The sequence below is a fragment of the Magnolia sinica genome, chromosome 10 (genome assembly GCF_029962835.1).
Source record: "Magnolia sinica isolate HGM2019 chromosome 10, MsV1, whole genome shotgun sequence".
Lineage (NCBI taxonomy): Eukaryota > Viridiplantae > Streptophyta > Magnoliopsida > Magnoliales > Magnoliaceae > Magnolia > Magnolia sinica.
The window spans coordinates 68,355,741-68,381,993 of record NC_080582.1 but is presented as its reverse complement, the minus strand read 5'-3'; the positions used below and the strand labels follow the sequence as shown (position 1 = coordinate 68,381,993).

General features: G+C 40.5%; 1 protein-coding gene across 1 annotated transcript; it reads right to left on the bottom strand.

The window, feature by feature from the left end:
• Nucleotides 1–385: 385 nt before the first annotated feature.
• Nucleotides 386–26,253, bottom strand: LOC131216919 (AUGMIN subunit 1-like). Its single transcript, XM_058211533.1, has 6 exons — nucleotides 25,844–26,253; nucleotides 23,915–24,047; nucleotides 23,645–23,779; nucleotides 21,682–21,805; nucleotides 944–1,081; nucleotides 386–859 (listed from the first exon to the last, which is right to left on the bottom strand). Exons 1-6 carry the CDS (start codon nucleotides 26,106–26,108, stop codon nucleotides 752–754), a joined length of 903 nt encoding a protein of 300 aa, XP_058067516.1. The 5' UTR covers nucleotides 26,109–26,253; the 3' UTR covers nucleotides 386–751.

Below are 26,253 nucleotides of genomic sequence, written 5' to 3'. Positions count from 1 at the left end.
ATAACTTCCATGGCCCCTAAGAAGTTTTCAACCATTGATCTGTCAATTTGCTGTTTCCTGTGGTGTGGTCCACTGGAGCTTTGGATGAGAATCAATTTTCAGCTCATCCCCAAAAATGAACTGTTAAAACGGATGGACAGCATGGATTAGACACATACATCATGGTGGGCACCACAGAGTTAGCATAGTGAGTTTCTCAGCATGCAGTCTGCTTCCTTCGATCCCACCCCCAAAACCAGTTGTATGCTACAACCCATCTTTCTTTGCCTTCTGAATATTGTTTTCATGCTTCCACCTATGAAAAGGAGAACTGATGACACAAGCAACAGTACTGCAGCCATACAACCTTCTTCCACCAACATGCCACTTGCCTAGGACATTAGTATCATGAAAACAGTATGTGCACCATGATGATCACCATTCTCAAAATCCAAATCCAGTGCAAATCCAAGAATTTGACAAGTTCATGTATTACAATACAACAGGCAGCTGGACGATTGGCTTTTGATGTCATTGCTGAGCTGGTCTGCTGTCCCTTTCTATTAGCAGGGAAGAAAATCTTCCTTTCACTAACCTTTGAGGGATGTGGAGGAAGAGATGCTAGGATCTTTGATGATAAAGCTGCTCTTCTTTCCTCCCATCTCAATCCCTCGTGGAATGTAATGATATGGTTTTCTTTAAAATAAAAATTCACTAACATGGTATCGAGTCCACATTTCGATGTTATATGAACAGCACACGCACCAAGACATTATTCTGTAGTGGCGAGAGCCGAGTGCAGTACATCTTCAAGGTACTTTTCAGCAGCTGTGTATTGCCTTCTTTTCTCCTCAATAGCTAAAGCAGCAAGAGCTTTATCCTGCACAAGTAGAAATGGTCTGAGATGCCTATCCAATGCATCAGCTACATACCACAAGTTCATGTGATTGAGATTAGGGCATACCGGAGGTAAGTCCTGGTAGCTTCTCAAGGTATCTAAAATGGGCTTTGTTTTCTTCTCCAAGTCTTTTTTATGCTCGGCCATTTCCACCAGCACGCCATGGCTAATATCGGAAGTGTAACCGACCCGATTTAGTAATGCCTGTTCCCAAAATACATGAGGGATGTAGAAATCAGATTTTGGACAATCAGTACAGCAAGGTTTTTTTTTTTTTGTAAAGATAAAAACAAGGGGTCTTAGATGCAAAGAAATCATATTATAAGCGTCCTGTACATGCACGGGCCCATTTCATAAGCAGGGAACGGAAGGAAAAGAAACCAATTTCCTTTGACAAGATGTTTTCACCCGTTTGATTTGCAAAGTGAAAAGTCAATTCCTCATATTCAATTATCTGGCACAAGAAACCAGGCGACTGTTGTCAAATGAATTGGAGATTTCCAGTTTCAGAACAAACATATCCCTATGAATGGAATCCATTTCTCAGTAGTACCCATAGAAATAATCATTACAATTTCCATGTTTTTTGTTTCTTTTCTTCCTTATCAAACAGGCCTGAGAAATCTCCTTAAGAAACTTTATAGACCAAAAGAATTCTTTACACCAAAACCCCTACTATCAAGGCAATGGCCACGGCACTATGGTAGTAAGCAAAAGTTTTAGGTTCAAGTGGATTGGCATATCATAAAGAGAGAATGATCAGATGGGACGGGAAAAAGCATTAAATGTGTGAATGTGTGCATATGGGTTTTATTTTTTTAATCTCCAAGAAAATATATCTGCATGAATATTTCATATAGAACTATAGAAGTGGAGTACAAGGAAGTTGATGAAGTTGTAGAAAGCCATGCAAGTGAGAAGCTCTGAAGGGATAGTGGCATTCTAGAATGCAAGAAGCAGCACGAGTCCAACGCCCCTAGCCAAACATATGAGGGCAAGGGAAACTCCTAGCAAATCAGGGTCCATGATGCCCACATGCATATCAATATCAAGATGCAAAGGCTGATCAGTCAATATCCCATTTCCATTTACCAAACAGAGACAAATCGATGTATGCTGTCCAATACATGTGAGCAACACAATGGAAGACACTGGTCGGATAATTGTATGGCCTCTTTAATAATGATTTTTGGTTTTTCTTTCAAAAATAAAAATAAAATCTTACCTTGTAGAAAATAATAATAATAATAAAAAAATAAAATAAAATAAAATGTTGCCTGACATAAGATGAAATAAGCATGCAGATAAGTAGAAATATGATGGCATAGGTGTGTGTGTGTGTGTGTGTGTGTGTGTGTGTAAATACATAACCCAAAAGAGGCCACAGTTTTGCATTCTCATCAGCCTTGATCAATGAAATTACGTAAATGTTACTTGTCACCATGGATAAAATAAAGCCATACTACCGGCCCCAACCAATATGGGATTCAGGGGTAAATCAACCAACCAAGAAAAAAATGGGCTGCAATCATATATATGAATATCAGTATCATATCGGCTAATACAGCCATATCGAATCCGTATCAGCAGATGATGATATGCGATACAGGGTCATATCAGCCCAATGCGAAAAAGTTGATTCATATCAGCCTGTATTGGCTCATATTGTCTCCTCTTCTTTTTTCCATTTAAACTAGGAATGAAGCTTAGAAACTCGTTTTAGGCTAGATCTAGACATATTTTGGGATCAAACAAATTATTTGAATGGGATTCGACAAGTTGAAGCAAAGTGGACCATTATGGGAAAAATCGGAAAGAAGGGTTAAACATTCACTTTCTTTTTTATATTTTCATCTTCTTTTTGTTGTATTTCAATATAATGGGCCCTAGTTCACCAAATCGTGCTTGATTTGTGTTCAATTAGGGCCCATTTAGTTGACCTTCAACAAGTCAAACCGACAAACAACATTCTCATCAAAGAATGGTCTGATACACTATCATATGCATGTCCAAAATAAATAAATAAATAAATAAGATTCTAGAATGTCTTATTATTCTCTTTGTTTTCCTGATATTTTCCTTAATTCTTTGGCCTAAAAAAAATCAGAAGATGCATGTCCAAAATAAATAAATAAATAAATAAATAAAGATTCTAGAATGTCATATTATTCTCTCTGTTTTCCTGATATTTTCCTTAATTCTTTGGCCTAAAAAAATTCAGGCCGATACATCCCCGATAATGATAAACAATGTCGTATCGTATCATTTTTTCCGCCGGGCCAATATGCCAACCGATATTGACATTCAGAACCATGGTTGTAATGGGCCGTATCGGAGCTAATACGAACCGTACTCAATATGGGCCTATCAGCATGTGAAATTGTAATATCGATGGCGGTTCAAAATACAATCCTCGTCTAGTTGGCATTGGGTGAATCCCATGGGATCATCTAGGGGTGACCCATAATGTGTTCGCATGTCTTATAGGTGTATTGACTCACAATGAGGTGGAGTGGGCTGTTTGGCAAAGCATGAAGATCCTTACAGCTTTAATTCTTCTCTGTTATCCTTGAAGGTGACTCTGAAATGCAATCTGTTGGGCAAGCTCGACTTTTGTCTTGCCTTGTCATTTCTCTCATTGGTTGGAGGAAATCAGGGAAATTGAAAGGGAACTATCTTAGTTTCCTTTTACCATGTCTCTAGAGATGCTAGTGATCTAGCCGATGATTTGGCTAGGAAATGTAGTCTCCTAAATCTTGTTGTTGGAGACTAGGAAATGTAGTCTCCTAAATCTTGTTGTTGGAGACTCCATCTCTTGTAATGCTTGTGTTAGCTTTATTGTAATAAACTCCTTTCAAATATTCCAAAAAAAAAAAAAAAAACCCACGAAATCTTGTTGCTAGCACCTTTGCAAGGAAGTAGAGAAGAGGAGCTCACCTTGGAGTGTTGTTTTAAAACCATTTGGGAGGATGCTTTCTCATCATCTCATCCTTCTGGCCTTTTGGTTGTGGTATTGCATGTTTTTTCCTTTCTTTGTTTTCTACTAAAATTATCCGAAAAAAAAATAAAAATAAAGAAAAGAAAACATATAGATATAATTACTCACTAAAAGTTTCGAACCATTTGGGAGGATGCTTTCTCATCATCTCATCCTTCTAGCCTTCTGGTTGTGTCATTGCATGTTTCTCTTTCCTTTCTTTGTTTTCTACTAGAATTACCCAAAAAAAAAAAAAGGACAGAAAGAAAGAAAAGCAAGAAAAGAAAAGAAAACATATAGATATAATTACTCACTAAAATATGTTATTATCTAATGTAGGGCATTTCACACCAGGCTCAAGTGAGGTGGTCTGTGGAATGCAGGGGCACACTCAGGGTGAGTGGCTCATGTGAGGCGGGTGGCTCATGTGAAACGGAACCCATGTGAAGTGGGGCCCACAAGAGGAGTTCGACCGAGGTCCTAACCTACGGGATATGGGGCCTGGGTTATAAGATAAAGGGATTAATTCGCCATGCTCTATCAATTCGAGCTTTTAGAACAAGTGGTTAATTGTCCTGCATCAAATTGGTATCGAAGCAGGAGGTCACGTGTTTGAGACTTCTCACTAGGGGTGATTAATGCAAGGGCATTTTCACACTGGGCTCGAGTGGAATCTACTGTTGACAGCACAATAGAAGAGAAATCTACAAAAATTCTAGCTAGACATGCATCGACTAACAGGGACATAACTTGAGATGGAAGAGCAAGAGAAAAGAGGAGATTGAGAGAGGAGAAGCTTTGCATATCCTCTCTTTCTGCATAGCACCTTTATTTATAGAAAAGAGAGATTACAAAGGATTTATGGTGTGCCATAAAATCCGTTACGTAAAGGTAACGGTGGCAACCGTTACATGTTACGAGGTCGTAAAGTCTGTAACGGTTGTTACGGAAAAATTGACCTATGAAGGCCTATTATTGGATTTAATCCTCCACAAAAACTAATAAATTCTACATATTTTGACCAATTCAAGGTGAAAAATTAATGCAAGGGCATTTTCACACCAGTCTCGAGTGGGATGGTCGATGGGATGTGGGGCAAGGTGTCCCGTATCGGTATCGGTTAGTGTAACGGTGCCCTCCAAAACCGATACGGATACGGGGGCGTAACGGCGATATGGGGGCGTAATGGACCGTAACGGCGCTTTTTTTTTTTTGGCCAAAAAAATATGAAAAAATATGGATTAAATCCGGAATATTCAAAGCATTCCAAATATGCATTCATTTATAAATTGGAACATGTTTATGGTGGTGTAACGGTCCACTCTTTGGTGAGAAGTTGTATCGGATTGTCTGATGAATTTATGAACCAGATAACCTGAATTTGACCACAAAATTCATATATTTATTTTTCTAAATATCTAATTTATATACTTGACAATTTGATATCGTTTCTCCCAATAGTTCTTTAAAAAAATGAAATTACATTCAGGTAGATGGCGTTGCCAATTTGGGGCTGACTTGGAGGACTAATCCATGCTCCAAATCAGCCTCAAATTCATGCAATTTATTGGAATTATCCCACTTATGAATTGGTGGACATTTATTGGATAGTGAATCATGAAAAAAATAAATAAATAATCAAAAGGCCCTATTTTAAAAAATAAGCGTCCACAAATTAACAATTAAACTATTCAAACAATTTGATTTTGGCATTATGAGTTAGTAATTACAGTCCATAATTTAATTGGTAAATTCTAAGTTAATTCGTGTCTTGTGTACAATTTTTTAAGGGACCAAATTAGGTGGGACTCAGATTGTGAAGTGTAGCACACGAGTTTTTTGGGCCCCACCCGTGATGAATGTGTTATATCCACACCGTCCATCCATTTTGCCAAATAATTTTGGGGCATGAGCCCAAAAATGAGGCAGATCCAAAGTTCAGGTGGACCGCACCATAAGAAACAACAATAATTAAACGTCCACCAGTAAAAATTTATTGGGGGCTACAAAAGTTTTAAATCAAGCTGACATGTGTGTTTTCCCTTCATCCATGTCAGTGTGACCCTATTAACAGGTTAGATGGAAAATAAACATTACAGTGGACCCTAAGAAATTTTTAATGGTGAGCATTCTATAACCACTGTTTCCTATGCTGTGGTCCACCTGAGATTTGGATCTTGCTCTTTTTTTGGATCATGACTTAAAATGACGTGGCAAAATGAATGGACGGCATGGATAAAATACATATATCATGGTGGGGCCCATGTGGCACGTGTACCATTTATTAAGTTGTCCGTTGAAAGGGTGCCGCGTACCCAGTCCATTCATTTGACGTCAACAATTCCTGTGGGCCTGATCATGTGGTATGTGTTATATCTAATCCGTCCATTCATTTGATGAGCTCGACTTAAGGATTGACGCGAAAAATAATATAGATCTAATTATCAAGTGGACCACACTGCAAAAAGCAGTGGGGGATTGAACTTCTACCGTTGAAACCCTTTTTGGGATCACAGATGTTTTGGATCAATATGAAATTTATTTTTCCTCTTCATTCAGGTCTTTTTGACCTTACAAACAGATTGGATGGAAAATAAACGTTACGGTGGGCCCTATGAATTGTTTAACGGTGAAAATCATTATCTCCGTTGTTATTTTTGGTGCAGTCTAGACGATCTTTGGATATGATTCATTTTTTGAGTAATGCTTTAAAATGATCTCTAAAATTAGATGAACGGTGTCGATATAATAAATACATCACTGTGGAGCCCATGTAACTTTGATCTCCTTTGAACCGTTCGTACAACTCGGAGCTCGAGGAGTGTCAGCACTCATCTTAGCATGACACGTACCTGCAGCAGCTACAGCAGCTATACTACACCAGTCAAATCGCTTCCGATTTCAAAAGAAAAAAACGGGAGAGGGAAACCGAAAAAGAAAGAGAGAGAGAGAGAGAGAGAGAGAGAGAGAGAGAGAGAGGGAAGAAAAGAAAGAAAAAAGGTACGTTTTTTTTTTTTTTTTTTTTTCCCTTTTTCTTTAGCCCGTAACAGCTATTACGGGACGTAACGGCCGTTACAAAATCGGGGGGGTGCCCGTTTCGACCCCGTATCGCGTAACGGTGTCGGCCATTACAGTTACGTATCGGCCGTTATGGCTGATACGTAACCGATTTGGGACACCCTAATGTGGGGGCATACTCGGGGTGGGCGATGTTAGGCGGGTGACTTATGGGAGGCGAGACCCATGTTATGTGGGCTCATGTGATGTGGGGCCCACAAGGGGGTTCAACTGATGACCTAACCCATGGGAAGTGGGGCCTGAGTTATGAGATAAAGGAATTGATTTGCCACGCTCTATCAGTTTGAGCTTTAAAGCAAGTGGTTAGTTGTCCTGCGTCAAAAATGAGATTACTCCCTTGGCAAAACTGGGAGAAAGTTGGGCCAAAAGATCCCGATTCAAGATAAATTCATGAGGAAGTGGTATATCTTAAACATCCACCCTGTTACAGCCCCTGTAACGGTCCATTTTCTTTTCAATAATAATAATAATAAAGAAATTGTAACGGTCATTGCGGGGGCTATAACAGCCATTACAACCCATATCGTAAAGGCAATGGTGGTGGCCGTTATGAGTACCGTTACTATTACAAAAGACCTTGGGACAAAGAGAAAAGACTCCTCCCTTTAGTAGTAGAGAGAGAGAGAGAGAGAGAAAGAGAGAGAGAGAGAAGAGATGTTGGAGAACTGCGGAAGCACACAAAGACAAATCAAGCAAAGTACTACTAATCGCACAAACAATCCGAATTTTATATGGAAAAACTCTCATGGGAAAAAACCGTGGCACAAAGCGACGAGTAATGCACTATGAAATCAGAAATTACAAGAGAGAGTGTTACCTATTCGAACAAGCCTCAAATCCAGTTCACTAGCCCTAGTTATGCCCTTGAAGCCCTTAGGAACGAATTAAAAAGCCCAGAATTCCTATACTCCATCCTAAATCTTGATTACACTCGATATATATAGTATCATATGGTATCATAATTGGAATAGGAAACAAATCCCGCACTTATGCAATTCTGCGCACACGCTCGATGGGACTTCGATGGCATCGATGATTTGTCCATGGCATCGAACACCTTCGATGACATCAAGTAGAAACACCAAAACGTTCTAGCAACAAAATGTGGATTTTCCGGATTTTTCTGATGGGACTTTGATGGCATCGACACCTGCTCGATGGCATAGAAAAACCATATTGTTTACAGATTTAAGACATCAACAATGGGAGAGACCTAATCTAATCACAATACAAAGGAGAAAAATTAGAGAAAAAAAGATGGTATGGTACACGGAGGAGTAGTAGGGCCTTTGTACACTAACATTCCCCCTCAACCTGCTGCATGGACATCATTCATGCTAATCTTGTCACTAATAGTCTTGAGATGAACTGATGTGTGCAATGTGAATGATTGCTTGATGCAACGTAGAGAAATTGGAAAGAAGTCGGGAATCCCATGTCCTGAAGGATGGCTTTTACCCATAGTAATTCACAAGTTGCATGACCCATTGCACGATATTCTACTTCGGCAAACAGTGAGCGACAACGGACTACTTCTTACTTTTTCAAGTGACTAAATTTCCTTCTACAAACATGCAATAGTAATACCTTGTATTAGAGCACCAATCAGATGAAAAACCAGCTCAATCAACATAAAAAAAACTTATTGATATTCGAATAAACATGATTTGCATAGACAAGAGCTCAACTTGGCGCAACTTTTAAATAAAGAAGAATTTGATAAACAACTTCAAGATGATGGTGACACAGTTGTTGCATAAACTGACTTACAATTCCAATAGAGTAAGAGATGCCTGAATGAGAAAAACTGAGATAAATTAGCCAACCCACCAACCTAATATGCATGCCCGGATTATCAATTTCATATGATTGTCTCTTGTGCAACTTATGATTAACTTCAATAGGTATGTCCCATGGTTGAGCCCTAAGCAGTGTTCGAAATATCGATACTATCGGCCGATATTATCGATATCGCACCACTGCGAGACGATACACCCCCGATAACCACCAGAAGATACCAAAAAAATTCAAAATCCCAATATCGGCTGATATATCGTCGATATCGCACGATATGGCAAGATTTCCTCTCCATTATCGTCAAAGACAAATGCACGGACAGAAAATCGGATCCAGCTTGTGGAGAATTAAAAAAAAAATTGAATTAGAAAAAAAAAAGGAAATCGAAGCGTACTTGGCTGGAGGTGGGCCACTCGACAGGTAAGTAAGATTTTCTGCAAATTTTCTTCAACTTCCCCCTTTCTTGGAGATTCCGGCAAGGAATCAGGCCGTGGTCGACATTTCCGGGTCACAGGAGAAATCTATCAACGTCCGAAGAAATCCAAGCGAAATCCGGAGAAATCCTCTCCGAAATGTCGAGAAATCATCGTGAGATCTAAAATTTCCAGGATTTGGGCAAGATTTTAGGGTTCCGGAAGGCCGGAACCCTCTCTGCATCGAATTACAAGAGCGTCCGAGCCCTCTTTAAGTGATTTTGGGTTGGGTGCTGTACCGCACATCACCGAGTGTTGACGTCATCAAGTGTTGTGGGTCCCATCATAAGGCATGCGTTATATCCAAACCGTTCTTCCATTTGGCGAGCTCGTTGTAAGGCTTGAGCCGAAAAATAAGACAGATCCAGAGAACAAGTGGACCACACTGCAAACAATAGACAATAGTGGGAGATTGAACGTCTACCATTGAAACCCTTTTGAGGTCAGAGAAGTTTTGGATAAATTTGATATTTATTTTTCCTCTTCATCCAGCTCTGTGTGACCTCGTGAACAGATTGGATGGAAAATAAAAGTCATGGTGGGCCCTACGAATGTTTTAACAGTGAGAATCATTGTCCCTGCTATTTGTGGTGTGGTCCACTTGAGCTTTGGATATTAATTATTTTTTGGCTCATGATCTAAAATAATCGCTTCAATTGGTTGAACGGTGTGGATATAATAAATATATTATTGTGGGGCCATATAACATTAAATTTGGTCCAAAAGGAAGCGGATTGGCTGGTGTACCAAACGAGGACGCGGATTGCGTACTACCCCTGCCCATCCCTAGCTCCGAACGGGCAGGTCTGTGGTCGGGCCCATCGTGATGTATCTGTACATCCAAACCGTCAATCCCTTTTCTCATATTATTTTAAGGTATGAGTACGAAAATGAGGCATATCCAACGCTCAAGTGGACCACACCAAATAATAAACTTGGTTGCATTAAAATGCACTAAGCATCAAATGTCAGTGGGATTAAATGCAAGAGTCATTTTGTAGGGCCATCCAATCTGTTCATAAAGTCACAAAGACATGAATTAAGAGGAAAAACAAATTTTATATTGATCCAAAACTTCCGTGAACCCCTAAAGGGTTTCAATGGCAGGCGTTTAATCCCCCCATTACTTTTTTCAATGTGGTCCACTTGATTGTTAGATCTATCTTATTTTTTGTCTCAAGTGGAGTATACTCAAGGAAACAATGGTAGTTGAACACAGTACCATTAAAAACTTTTTAGGGTGCACCTTGATTTTCCCTATATTTTATTAGGCACTTAATTTATTGATAACTTCACATAAGTTTGAATGAAGAGAAAAAACAATTATCAACTTGATCTAACCTTTTGTGGCCCACTAATGGTCAATCATCATTGTTTCCTATGGTATTGTCCACTTGATTATTGGATCTGCTTCATTTTTTTTGAATAATGTCCTAAAATGATATGAAAAAACGGATGGATGGGGTGGATACTGAATATAGTTGTCAATTTGTCATAGTTCAATCGCACAGCACATATCTTAGTACAATATACAAAGGAAACCTATTATGTCCATTTCTTTTTTGAGATTTTATGATTTAAAAGTGTGTATTAGGGTCTTTTTAAACAATCCCTGAAGTTTCATTGAAAAAATCAACAATTATCTTAATGTTTCCCCATGTTTCCCAAAAGTGCGATAAATTATGCGATACAAACGATATATCCCATGCGATAACCGATATGTATCTGTATCCCAAGGGTGCGATACATTGTGCGATACCGATATTTCGAACACTGGCCCTAAGTAAGCCAGCCCCATAGAAAAAGTCTAGAACATACTTATATTGGGACAAGAAATTAACCTCAATTCCAAGTATTTTTAGTAGCCCTAAATCCTTCATCTCAAATGATAATCCAAGAATTTCTTAACACGGTCAATCTAAATAGTGCTTGTACCAATTAAGTTAATATCATCAACATAAACAACTAGGATTGTCGTGTTGCCATCCATATATTTTACAAACATAAAATGATCAAACGTACTTCTTTTAAATCCAATGTTGAAAATCAGCTTTTCAAACCACGCACGAGATGATTGTTGGAGGCCATATAAGGCTTTCTAAAGACAACAGACCTTTTCAAACTCCCCCTTAGGCCAAAATCAGAATGAATGGCCATATATATTCCTTCATGAAGATCCCCATGTAAAAATACATTTTTGACATCTAGTTGGTACAAGGGCCAATTACAGTTCATGGCGATAAACAATAGAATGAAAATGGAGTTAATTTTGTTACAGAAGCAAAGGTTTCATCGTAATCCTCTCTAGGTAATTGGGAGAAGCCCTTAGCAACCAGTCATGCTTTCTATCTGTCAATAGATCCATTTGCGTTGTATTTAGCTGTGAACACCCATTTGCACCCAACATGTTTTCTCGGTGGAAGAGTGACTAATTCTCACACATTCTGTTTTTCAAGAGCAGAAATCTCTTCCATCATGGTTGCTTTCCATTTAGAGTAAGCTAGGGCATCCACAATTTTGTCAGAGATTGGAACAAAGATAGATGAAACATAGAATTTATAAGAAGAAGATAGATTGTTATAGGAGAGTTATCAATGGGATGGTGTGTGCATGACCGAGTTCCTTTGTGAAGGACAGTTGGGAGATCCACTTGGTCTAGTTCCAACATTAAAGAGTGGTGTTGTTTAGAAAGACGTGAGTTTTTTTCCTTCGAGAATAAACTTTGAGTTCTTTCATTGGAGTAGAGCTTTATACCTCTTGGAGATGAGACTCGTCAATGATGGGAAGGAGAAGCGAAGCAGAGAAAGTGTGTACTCTCTGAATTGAACTTAGGTACAATTTCCAAAAATGTAACATCCTAAGAAGCATTTCTTTTTCGATTCGTAAGATAGCAACAGAGATAGTAACATTTGTACCCCTTTTTGGAGTTCGAGTATCCTACGACTACATATTTTATTGATTGTGGTCTAAGTATGGTATGACATGGTCCAAGGAGGTGGACAAAGCAAGTGCATCCAAACACTTTTGGTGGCAGGGAAAATAGAGATGCATGCAATTGTAGCATTCGTAGCAGGTAGTTTCCTTTAAGAACGTGTATCGGAGTTCGATTGATTATATAGGTAGCGAGAAGAATGGTTTCATCCCAATATGCTTTTGGAATTGACATGCCTATTAGAAGAGACCGGGTGGTTTCAAGTAACCGTCGATTTTTAACGTCTAGCCATGCTATTTTGTTGTGGTGTATGAGGACACGAGGTTTGAAATTCTATTCCATTATCTACAAAATATTTCTGTAAAACACGTTGTAAATATTCTCAAGCATTGTCATATCAAAAGGTTTTAATTTTGCTACTGTATTGGGTAGAGACCATTTGATGAAATAACTTTATAATTGATGAGACTTGGTCAGAACATTAAAGAGATAAACCCATGTATATTGCGAGAAATTATCTAGGAAAATTTTGAAACCAAATACAAAAACTAGCGGAACAGGTCCCATACATCAGAATGTATAAGTTGAAAATATGAATGGATAAAATGTTTGTGTTACTTAGATAAAAAGCAGTTCGACAACGCTTGGACAATTAACAAGTTTTTCATTGTAAGATAGCATTTTTATAGAATTTTCTAGGAAACAAATGGCATAATGACTAATGAGTTCAAAGATAAATGACCTAAATGAGTGTGTCGATGGGTCACCCACCTTTTATTCTCTATTTCGAAAGCAGAAACATGGCAGAACTAGATATTTCCTAACTGAGAAAATAAAGCCATCGATCTTCACGGCCACCATCAATCGTCCTATTTGTAGCCAGATCTTGAATAACAAACAGGATGGTAAAATAACATAGAAATTTTGTTGTTTGGTTAGAGAGCTAACAGAAAGAGGATTAGATGGAAAAGAAAGAACCTGAACTACATAGAAGATAAACATGGGATTAGAAAGACAAAAAGTTCCATTTCCTAGATGTTTAGAGAGGGACCATCAGCCAATTTGATATTACTAAAAATACGAGAGTAGGAAATATATCCATCAATCATACCCATCATGTGGGCAGATGCCCCCAAATCAATAATCTAGGATGTCTAAAAGACGTGATTCACAGTTGCAAAAGTATTTGACTGCTCTATCTGATTAGCAGCAGAAACGAAAGTTTGGAGAGCTGCCACTTGTTGTTAGTTCACTAATGGTTATGTCCCTTTGGTCTTGGGCACTGTTGTTTTGTCCTTTAGCAGAAGATTCTTCAACAGTGATCACATCAGAGAATTCTTTGTTCTAACATCCCATGGTCAAAGATTAGAATGAATAACCCAGTAGTATGCTTTTAAATATTGCCTTTTTTTTCCACAGTGCATGCATCTGAGCTTATCTTTGTCCATTTTCCCTGTCCAGTTCCTTGCCCCTTAGCACTTTTCAAGACTGATCATTCTAGAAGGATAGCTTGAGAGACATTCTGTCATCAAGCCTCTGTGCATATGTAGTTATATACAGATTTTGGGGTAGGAAGAGATTCTCTCCCAAGGATTTGTATATGTGGAGGTTCAAAGTCCAAACTAAGACTAACTAGAAACTTAAAGATCCTAAGTGGTCTGATTTGATTTTTCAGAACTTCCAATTTGAGAAATGGTTGTTTGACAGTTATCTAATTTTTCACTTTTTTGTTAAAGTTAGCAAAATACTCTTGCAGGATTCCATCACCCTGATCGAGATTGTTGATCTGTGTGTGTAGTACATACAGGTGGGCTAGATTGTTGATCGATGTGTGTAGTATATACAGGTGGGCTAAGACTTCTTAATGAGAGTATATTTTGGCTATTTTATCCTATACATCCTTTATGGTTTTCAAGAAATAGAGGACACCACTAACATTGAGTATAATGGAATTTAGCAACTAAGACATCACATGCTAGTTTTCACTTTCCCATTCATCATAAGTGGGATCCTCAGGTTTGGGTTGTTTATTTGTTCTCATTTTGTATCCCAGTCTTTTCCATGCTCCGTTATACATTCGGGTTGCTTGAGATCACTCCAGATACCATCTAGTTTTATTGTAGTTATCGTAGGATTAGGGCTATCCATTTGTCTAGATGAAATTTGAGTATGTTTATTTTTTATTTTCAAGGATCACAAAATGTATTTAGATAACCAAAAAGGAAACAAGGAGGAAGCTAACCCACTGAGATAGTGGGACGGCTAAGCTCCAAGAAAGATCATATTACATCCCTTATGTTTATCAGTATTACTTGCCCATTCAACTACTAGCCTTCTAGCTCTAGAAGCAACAAAATCTGACGACTTAGCAATCTCATTGAAACATCTTTCGTTTCTTTCCTCCCAAACAGACCACCAGACAGCGAGAATGGACATTCTCCATAGAATGGTCTTCAATTTATCCAATCTTTGGCCATGCCAAGCCTTAAGGAAACTATCTGTCAAAAGAGGGGAAACCCAGAAGATGTGAAAGCGGGATAAGAATGTCCAAATTCTATCGATGAAGGGGCAGTGGATGAGCAGATTATCCACCGATTCTTCGTCGGCCATGGAGCACAGAAATTTGAGTATGTTTATTATCTCCCATTTAAATAGAAACTCTAGGGATGATACTAAAAAATAAAAGGATAGAATTGAACCAATTTTCCAAGGGCTAGTAATGGTCTAAGAGTTAGATCTTAATAGTCCAAATGTCATTCCAACAACTTTCTAGAGGCCCAGACATGTATCCGGGGACCATGGAGAAGTCTAGGTGTGATTCCGATGACTTTTGAGAAGCCTGGACTCAGATATAGCAACTTCCAACGACCATGGAGGGATTTGGGCTGGATTTCAATGGTATCAAGATGGTATAGACCCACATTTGTAACGCCTTGAAAATCGGGGGTCGAGTATAGACTCAACTCCCGAGTTCTAACGCATCACTTATGCAACATAGATAATGATGATTTAATGTTGTCCGTGTTAGTGCATTAAAGATGAATGGGATTAAGCCAAAACAACATATCACACTCCAGAGACGAATAAATTTACGCAAGCAGAAGACTATGATTGATAAATATAACGTATAAGTTGTTGTAGATCTCTAGAGTGTGAAAATGTCACCAGGTTAACCATATACATGTATACTCCCAAAGTGATCAAAGCGAACTCGGCATAAGGAAGACAGTCATCCCAGCTGTCCTTAAAATCAAGCACACAAGCTCGCAGCATATTCTCCAACACCTGATTCACCCGTTCCGTCTGCGCATCCGTCTATGGGTGGAACGCGGTACTGAACTTCAACTTCACACCCATTACTTTCTGGATACGAGTCCAGAAGATAGATGTGAATCGTGTGTCTTGGTCCGACACGATCTCCATAGAAACTTCATGTAGACATACGATCTCCCTGATGTATAACCTGGTCAAATCATCCGCAGAGTTTGTAACTCTAATCGGGAGGAAATGAGCCGATTTCGTCAATCGGTCCACGATCACCCAAATGGAATCATGCCCCTTTTCTCGTCTTCGGCAACCCAGAAATGAAATCCATAGAGATGAAGTCCCACTTCTATTCAGCTATGGGCATAGGCTGAAGTAAACCAGGAGGTCGGCGATGCTCGGCCTTGACTTGCTGGCACGTAAGGCAACGGGACATGTAATCTGCTATATGGGCCTTCATGTTGTCCCACCAATAAGAACGCTTTATGAAACATCACGTCTGGCATGTGAAATGGCACCAATGACAGTAATAAATCATTATCCGGCATTGAAAATCTTGAAAACCATAACCTAAACGTATATAGTCCGCACCTTATGCCGGTAAATGCGTAACGGATTCAGTTTGAACACTCCGCCTTCGTCTACAGCACAACGACAACCTATAATATAAAATAGGTTAGCTATTTCATCACATGCCCTATCTGAGTCCCTAAAACAGATTAAGTTTAGGATTTCTTACCCAAAAACGGAATCAGAATCGCCGGAATAGCGATATGGTAGTGGTAGCTAAGCACGTGGAACGGCGAGATTGAGTCCCGAGAACAATCTCCCACACTCTCTTTCTCTCTCTTTCCTTCTCTTTTCTCTCTCCTCTCTCTAGGGTTTGCAAATTCGTATGTGAAGGGAGAGAGAGGGTTTAAGACCCTTATATAGGCTCAAACGTGAGCTCAATGGCCCCAGGGCCATGGTATACTTATGTTATAGCCAAAACCCATCTGTTTCGGCTCAATGGAGCACTTCTGGAGGCCCCTTTTTCTGCATGCGGTCGGACTTAAGCTCCCTAACATTGGATCTAGGTCAGGCTAGGTTTTCGGTCCGATCGGATTTACAGATCGACCGCGGCGGACCAATTTCAATTCAACGGTCACCGGTACTCGATCAGGGCCACAAGTGCACTGACATGGGTTGAAAATTTCCCCTGATCCGAGGGTGTAATTGGGTCAGATTCTGACGGTCTGAATCCTTAGATTTGGCCCGCAAGTAAGATGACTCAATTCACTTAAGTTTCAGTTCTCTTTCTAAAGGTATTCGTGTTTCTCACACACTTCGCTCCGAGCTCAAGTTGTGCGTTTATGAATACTATTAGGACTTGATTTCTGAGGTGGTAGTCAAGTCTAGCAAGGCAGTCATAACCGTATGGTTTCGTCGTAATCGGACTTTCGACGCGCGGTCCAGATCTGATACGGAGTTTCGGTGTGCTCCCGAGAGCAACTGGGATTAGAGATTGATCCTAAGTTTTACGGTAATGTAGCGGTAATGATTTTGCATGTTTTGGGTCTTGCAGATCATATTTAAAGTGATTAGTGCTAATTTCACAGGTACTCTAGTTTAACAATAGCTAATTCTCGCCTAATTTCTAGAGGATTTGGTCCTGAGTGATTTCTGCCCGAGGTGAAACTTGGGTCTTTGTATGAATTTTTCCGAGACGATACAATCTACCCCCCTTAAAGAAAAATTTCGTCCTCGAAATTAGTACATTTTCGTACTCTTCGAGAATCTGCGAGTAGTTCTTACGGACCTCGGCTTCTGTCTCCCAAGTGGCCTCTTCCTCAGTGTAATGCATCCATAACACCTTCACCAACGGGATAACCCTACTACGCAACACCTGCTCCTTCCTTTCTAGGATGCGCGTCGGCCGCAGAACATTAGTAGCATCCTCACTCAACTGTACCTACTCCCATTTGAAATAGATACATGAAATACGTTGTGCATGCCCTGTAAGTGGTGTGGGCAGAGCAATACGGTATGCCACCACACTCACTCGATCAAGTATCTGAAATGGGCTAATGAACTACGGCGTAAGCTTCCCCTTCTTTCCAAACCGAAGGACTCCTTTCATAGGAAAAACTTTGAGGAACACATGGTCTCCAACCTCAAAATCTAATGGTTGCCGCCTCGTATCGGCGTAATTCTTCTGTCTGCTCTGTGCTGCAAGGAGTCGACGCCTGATAATGTCGATCTTCTCTGAGGTCGTACCAATGGCTTTTGAGGTCACGGCACAGATTCAAGGTACTCCAGTCTTTTTATTGGTGGACACCGGGTCCACTACCTCCATCATATCATGCACGGCAGTCAAGCGACTGGGGTTAGACACTGCTCCTATGAAGGGAGTGAGGGTCCTTACCGCCACAGGGACTTTTTCTGACGTTACCCAGATTTGCGAGGGTTGCTCGATAGACTTAGGGAGTAGGACGGTACCAGTTGACCTGATTGTTGCCCCCCTGTATCATTACGACGTTATTCTCGGTATGGATTGGCTCACCGAGATGCGAGCAGAGATTGATTGTGAGGCTAGGGTGGTGACAGCCCATGGACCTGAGGGCATGGCTTTTACTTTCCCTGTTCAGGTTAGTCACCCTTCTCGTTTGAGTTGTTACGCTTCTCTATTGGAGAGTATTGATGGTCCGACGTTGGGAGATACGCCTGTGGTTCAGGACTTCACAGACGTATTCGAGAAGATCCCGGGACTACCTCCTCGGCGCGAGATCGACTTTACTATCGATCTTGTGCCTGGTGCGACACCTATTTCATTGCTAACATATCGCATGCCTCCATGTGAGATGGAGGAACTGAGGAGACAGATTGATGATTTGTTAGAGGCAGGCTTCATATGACCGAGTGTGTCTCCTTGGGGAGTGCCTGTGTTGTTCGTGAAGAAGAAGGATGGGTCACTGCGATTGTGTATTGATTATCGCAGGCTGAATCAGGTGACGGTGAAGAACAAGTATCCTTTGCCTAGGATAGATGATCTGTTTGATCAGTTGAAGGGGGCACGATACTTCTCGAAGATCGATCTGCAGTCAGGGTATCATTAATTGCACGTCAGGGATGAGGACGTGCAGAAGAAGGCCTTCAGGACCAGTTCTGGACACTGAGTTTCTCGTTATGTTGTTCGGTCTTACGAACGTACCGACCGTGTTCATAGACCTAATGAACAAGGTGTTTCTGTCGTTTCTATTCCGATTCATCTTTGTGTTTATAGATGACATACTAATATACTCTAAGAGTCGGGAAGAGCACGAGAAACACCTGCGAGCAGTCTTGGGTACTCTGAAGAAGAACCAGTTGTTCGCACAGTATAAGAAGTGCGACTTCTGGAAAGAGGAAGTCAAGTTCCTGTGACATGTAGTGTCCAAGGAAGGAATAGCAGTTGACCTCGCTAAGGTAGCCGCGGTTCAGGACTGGGAGCAGCCCGGTTCGGTTACTGAGGTGAGGAGCTTTCTTGGTCTGGCAGGGTACTACCGTCGATTTATTAGGGACTTCTCCAAGATTGCTAGACCGCTATCTCAGTTGACACGGAAGGATCTGAAGTTCGCCTGGAATGAGAAGGCGGAAGCAGCTTTTCAGGAGCTGAAGGATAAGCTAACGTCCACCCCTATGCTAGTATTGCCAGAGTAAGGGGTTAAATATACTATATACACCGACGCGTCTCGCGTTGGTCTGGGTTGTGTCCTTATGCAGAAGGACAGGGTGATTGCTTACGCCTCGAGACTGTTGAGGAAACACGAGGAGAACTACCCTACACACGAGCTGGAGTTGGCAGTTGTCATCTTTGCACTAAAGCTCTGGGGACATTACCTCTACGGAGAGGAGTTCGAGCTCTTTTGCGACCACAAGAGCCTCAGATACATATTCACTCTGCGGGACCTGAATATGAGACAACGACGATGGATGGAAACCTTGAAGGACTTCAAGTTCGAGGTTTCCTACCATCCGGGCAAGGCTAACCTTGTGGCTGATACGTTGAGCCGCAAGAAGACGATAGAGTTTGCGGCTCCGCTGATGGTGGCGGAATGGGGTATGGTATAGTTTGTGCTAGACTTCAAGCAAAAGCTCACCATGGTGGAACCGTATGAGAGTGTCGCACACATTCGTGTGCGGCCATTTATAGATGATAGGATCATCACGGCTCAGAAGGATGATGAGCGATTGGTTGAGATGAGAGAGCAGTTGAGCGACGGTGAAGACTCGGAATGGAGAGTTGGTACGGATGAGGGTTTGCGATATCGTGGCCGCCTGTGCGTCCCAAATCTCCATGACTTGAGAAGAGAAGTTCTGGAAGCCGCTCACAATTCGAAGATGGCGATGCATCCTAGTTGTGTGTTTCTGGATACTATTAGACTTGATTTCTGAGGTGGTAGTCAAGTCCAACAAGGCGGTCATAACCGTATGGTTTCGTCGTAATCGGACTTTCGACGCGCGGTCCAGGTCCGATACGAAGTTTCGGTGTGCTCCCGAGAGCAACTGGGATTAGAGATTGATCCTAAGTTTTACGGTAATGTAGCGGTAACGATTCTGCACGTTTTGAGTCTTGCAGATCATATTTAAAGTGATTAGTACGAATTTCACAGGTACTCTAGTTTAACACTAGCTAATTCTTACCTAATTTCTAAAGGATTTGGTCCTGAGTGATTTCTGCCTGAGGTGAAACTCGGGTCTTTATACGGATTTTTCCGAGACGTTACAACATTAGGGGACTGTGGAGGAGTCTGGATGCTGCTACAATGCCAGAAAGTAGATTTCGGTAACATTGAAGAAAGTACGACCCAAATTTGGTGCCAAAAATCTTGCCAGAACTAGATTCCAGAGTTATAAGAGTCTGCAAACGATCTTTTAGTGAGATCTATACCTTGAGATGATGCAGATGCCACTTCCAAAGGGAACTGCCAATGGAGGAAGCACTTCCAGAGACTTCGATTCATTTTAGACTCATTTGTGGGATAATGATGGAAAAATCTCTCTTTTTCACATCTTCCAATTTGCGGTTTGTCTGGCAGTGGGTAAAAAAAGAGTGCTAACCATTGATAATCTTCAGAAAAGGTCCATGATGCTCACCAACGTCTGCTCCGTGTATGGAAGATGCTAAGTCATAGATTATTTCCTTATTCATTGCAAGTTTGCTAGTGAGGTTTGGTCTACTTTCTTGGGTCTATTTGATACGGCATGGTTGATGCCGGTCCATTGAAGGTGCACTGTATGCTTGGCATGGTGGCGGTGTTGGCAAAGAGGAAAAAGTTTTGTGGCGTCTTGTTCTTATGGCATTGCTCTGGGCCATTTTGGGAAACGAACAATTGTTGCTTCTGCAACCGTCAGGGTTCGATAAGTGAGTTTGTTAGGAGAACCAAGATAGATGTAGTGGGGTGGGCGTCTAGCTTACATTCTGTGGACGCTTGTATTTTTTATTTTTATTTTTGGGTCTTGCTATCTTATAATTCTTTACGTTCCCTTCTTGGAGGTAATAAAATTTCTGTTGCCTTTTAAACAAATCTCTCTCTCTCTCTCTCTCTCTCTGAGAGAACAAGGGCTAGACAATGGAGCTTCAAAACTGGAAACAAGGAAGAGGAAGAAAAGTAGAAAAAAGGGGGAAACTAAAGAAGCAAGAGAAGGGATTTGGATTAGAAAAGCTTTTGTACAATGTAAAATATTATGAGAGAGAGAGAGAGAGTTTTTACATATCCTCTCTCTCTCTCCATGGCACCTTTATTTATAGAAAAGAACGATTACAAAGGATAAAGAGAAAAGACTCCTCTCCTTAATAGGAAAGAGAGAAACAGATAGAGAGGAGAGGCGTAACCTGACCACGATACAAAGGACAAAAATCAGAGAAAAAGGATGGTATGGTACACATAGGAGTATGAAAATGGCTGGTCTATGGTTTGCATTCATTCAAAACTTAAGAGCATTTCAAGTCAGCGAAGCCCACGGAAAATAAAAAATAAAACGCTTGTGACATATTAATACTAGCCACACGACTGAAACAACAAGGAGGTGTAGAAACAAAAACCCAGATGATTTTACCTAACATTATAAATGGATACAATCAGGATTTATCTACTTGGACCAGCAACTCTACAATATGACTCTGGAGTCTGGACTGATGATGTGATCAGGTCATGCTCATTTTCTTGCCCACTCAATTACTTTTATACTAATTAATTAAATTCCATCTGAAAAAAAAAAAGAAAAAAGAAAAAGAAAAACTTACATAGAAAACAAGCATTACCTTATAATTAGAATATTGTTGATTGTATTGCCGTTCTTTTGAGGCCATAATGGCCACGTTTGTCTTCCAATGAAGCATTTGAGCCTCACAAGTAGCTACTTCATCATCCAACTTTTGAAGGGTTCTGCAAATAATAAACAAAAACTGTTTTAAAGTTAAGTCACATGAGCACTATCCCCACATGACCGCATTAAAATAATAAAAAAATTTAAAAAAAAAAAAAAGAGAAAGAGAAAAAGATGCCGACATGGACCATTTTTATCAGAAGAAAACTGACAGGTTATCAGCAACACCATCGGCAGGAGGGCCATCCAAAGGTGAATACTGAATACTAGTGACAGGAAATTTACAAGTAGAAGTCTCACGAAGAATTGCTATAGAAGGCATATTTGAACTAGAGTTTGACAATCTAGTACCCTGAAATGTTACCTTTCAGAAACGAAAAGAATAAAAAAACAAAAACAAAAACCAAAAAATGTTGTATCTGACTCGACAAGGTATGACAAAGCCAACTCTTAGACATGTTTAATCCGACCTCAATTTTTGCTGAAAGGTGATCCAATTTTATGGCATACCTATTATATTATTTATGCATTAACGGAATTTCTCTTCTTCTTTGTTTTTTTTTTTTTTTTTGGAAGGCATATATTAATTTATATTTATATTACTTAGCTAGCGTAGTTTAAAATAAAACAAATGTGGTTAAACACTATAAAAGCTGCTTTGATTATGCAAGTTGGGTGCTTGTCTGCCGAAACTAGAGATTCAGACTCAGTCCCATTCAAGGTAACTTGAACTTCCTACAAACTTGGCAGACCCAACTCGCAGCAACTCGGTCTTCATTCAAGGTAAATATATCCACATTATGCCAAGCATGAATTCTAGAGATGTTGTCATGACCTACATAATACAATGACATCAGTCAACAAGTTCCTGACAAGATCAAGTCAGAGTCCAAATCTGACTCAACAAGGTCCTAGCTGGATTCTTATTTTCAAACTTCTATCACACCTCAACTCAACTAGAGCCAGGCGCAGACCATGCCAGGAAATGGAACCATGCCAAGCAGCTTGAAAACAACTTATCTTCTTTCAGATGGGTTATGGATGCTAGGATAAGGGAAGACTATTGGCATGCAATTGATATCAAACCCACACAACCAGAGTCTAACAGCAAAGAATACAAGGTGCTATTTTTCCATTTCCCTTTCTACTTCTTCAGCCCAATGAATGTGACAAGAACAGTTTCACCTATCACATTTCCTCCACAAATCGATATAAAAGAATCATCCGTGGGTAATTTAGACCAACACTTGCCAATTGATCCCCAAATACAAGTGCGATGAGACATTTAACTTATGCCAATGTAAGACAAATAAGGATAGACAACAATGAGAAAATGGATGAGCCCAAGAGGAACATTTTTCCCATTAACACTGTCATTGTCAATCGTATTTGCAAGCAATTGCACTATCAATCATCTACAAGAGCCACAATTCAATATGTTTAGCTCACTCCAATTGGTAAGGCTTAGATGATGACAGTGAACATATATTTCAGTCGTTTCTCTCATCGATACCAAAAAGCTCACTATGGGCGAATCTCAGCACCATCCAAGGATCAGTTTGTGATAGAAAGGAGCCCTATTTTTTTACTAAGGAGATGGTGGATCAAGCAACCAAAAAGCTCACTGACATTGTCAATCATATTTACCAGCACATTTCACATGGCAAACTTTCTTTTATTGGTGCGATCAATTTCCTTTCTCTCATCAGTCCCAATTATGAATTTCTGATCATTTTCTCCAATTCAACACCTACTCAATAGTAAATCTACATACATGATAATGAACAGAACTGTCAAACAAAAAAATAAAAATAAAAAATCATATGATGCACCATCTAAATGTATTCAGATATGACAGACCCAAGAGAGAACAAAGAACAAAAGGATTACGAACCGACTTTTTCAAATAAGTCAGCCTTGCAAGAGCCTTCCGTGTATAGTCAAGAAGAACTTCTGATTCCTTCTTTACCTTATCCCTCTTTTCCTCTATACCAGTCTTTCTCAAAGAAATATCTCCCATTGCCACAAGAAAACTGCATCACATCCCATCATCATTCACCACTGCTGCCATCTCAATTATGAAGAAAATTTCAAAAGAAAGGGAAATAAAAAGAAATTAAGGAAATTAAAAAAGGCAATGTGGATTGCAAAGAAGAAACGATACGCACCTACTCATTTCAGTGTCTCTTATATTCAACAAATTCGAAACATTTGCTAGAACCTGTGCAGATGCGATAGCATTCGGCGATAGACTCTCATGGGCCAATCCCACATTTTCCAAAATCTCCCTAATCCTGACAGCTGCAATCGTTCAAGAATCATCCGTTAAAGCCTCTAGAGAAAATCTACGGTTTCGAGAAAATGTACTACAAGGCAGAGGATCATAAAAAATCCACTGTATAGAGAGTCACAATCATGCACTCGTCCACAGTGCACATGCCATTCACATATGAAATCCAGACTCAAATTTGTGGATCTTGACAGACACATCCCAATTAATCTATGTAGGGAAATCCTAACTATCCAATCAATGAGCATTTGCCCATTGAAGTAGGACCAATCCATTTGATAGCCACCATTTAAAATGGAAAGGATTCTGCAAACAGTGCGGGTTTTTGTGTTATGCCCCATCCGTGGTGGGGCCCAACATTTGGCTTGTCTGGATTCAGTTGTGTGGGTAGTGGATCACGCCCATGCTCTCATCCACCATCCACCTCGCAAGCAAAAACCCGAATCCAGACCATCCAGCTTGTGTTCTTGTTCTAATGGCCTTACGGCCATTGATAAGGTGATAAGGATTGCCCAATCACTGCAGTTTTTGGTTATGCCACGTCCACGGTAGGGCCCACAATTAGATAAGGATCTGACGGTCAATGATATTCATGTTCCTGTCCACCATTTAAATGCATAGATGAACTAAGGTGTCGTTTGGCACCATGTATTTGGTGGTATTCAGTGGTAATTGATAGTAATTGTACCTTTCTAGTGCATTTGGCACCAAGTAATAGGTGGTAAATGAAAAGTTTCTTTTTGGTAAAGATGGTTCCCTTTTCAAAGGCAAGAAGGTCGCATGAATAACAAAGTTGTTGCTAGGCCAATAATCCAGCATACACATGGCATGCAGATGATACCCTGAAACAATCCAATTATCGGCCACATCACTAGAATGACACCAATAAAATGATCCAAATTGTCCAAATGTTGCCCATCTAATGGACGGTTAAAAAAATGTCCATAAGTTGCGTTGTTTGGGATCCTTATGTTTGTGGCCCACCCAAGGCTTGGAATTTGCTCTTTTTTTTTAGCAAAGTATATATTCAATGGGCTTGTTACAATCATTCTATCAAATGTCACATATGTACACTAACTGGGGATATTAAAGTTGATTTACTTAATCAAATTTAAGTTCCTATGAATATACTACAGAATTTCAATGCATTCCAACCAAACAAAACTTTTGAATTCCAGTTTACAAGCTGTCAAACACAACTGAGGATTTCAATTCACATCGATTCCATGGTAATTGTGATTTGGATTCCAATTCATACGAACTAAAAGCTACCAAATGAGCCCTGAATTCCAGACCACCCAGCTTGCAGGCTCCTCCATCGATTAGGCCATAACCCAAAGACACATGAGAAGTTCAAACTATTCGACTGATGGACATTCACCTAGTATATTTTTACAGTTGAACATTTTTCTTTTTCAAGGCCCATCCATCCAGTACATCCAGAGTGCGACCCATAATTTAGTCAGCCTGGATTCAAATACGCCTAAGTAAACGTACAATAGATGAATGCACGAATGGTATTCCTCCATACTCCATCAAACTATCATATCATCCCTCCTTAAGGATTGAGAAATTGAGAAACGCCAGTGCAAACAGTGAGCACCGAGACTCGGTGAGCACATTGCGACCTGCCCTTATAAAGACTGTACGCGGGCAGGTCGAAGCGTGCCCAAATGAGAATTTTCAACCGCCCAATTTGAAATGCATGTTGAGATTCCCGCCCACTGTTGTTGGAAGGAGATGTGTGCACCCACGATCTGTTTGTTGTTTTTTTTTTTTCAAAGGAAGAGGCAGACCTAACCCTAACCTTGGGAGCGGTACTCCGCGGCCTTTTGGCGGAGGTCCGACGCGACAATCCCGGCCGCCTGTGTCTTGGATTGGGAGACAGTCGCAAGCGCGTGGAGATGCGCGATGCTCCGCGGCGTGTACTCGAACTCGGGCACGTCCTTCCCCGCGGCGTCGAACTGCGAGGCGAGCCAGGATTTCACCTCGGCGACTCGTGCCGTGTCGAACGCTGCCTTAGGCTCGCTCGCCGTGGACGGATCCGATGCTGCGGCGATTAGATCGCTCATTCTTTCTCTCCGGTGAAATGAAGAGTGGCGACGTCACAGATTTTGAATACGGTGTCAACGGGCCGGGCCAAGCTCTGCTCAATCCCGACCTGCATTTTTTAACGTACCTCAGTCCGGCCCAAGCCCGAAACGGGCCGAAATATTC

Excerpts from the sequence above, each read along its gene's own strand:
- LOC131216919 (XM_058211533.1), bottom strand. The coding sequence starts at position 26,108 with ATGAGCGATCTAATCGCCGCAGCATCGGATCCGTCCACGGCGAGCGAG. Across the intron at positions 23,780-23,914 it reads AGAGACACTGAAATGAGTAG|TTTTCTTGTGGCAATGGGAG; the intron begins GTGCGTATCGTT and ends GATGTGATGCAG. Across the intron at positions 860-943 it reads GCTACCAGGACTTACCTCCG|GATAAAGCTCTTGCTGCTTT; the intron begins GTATGCCCTAAT and ends CTACTTGTGCAG.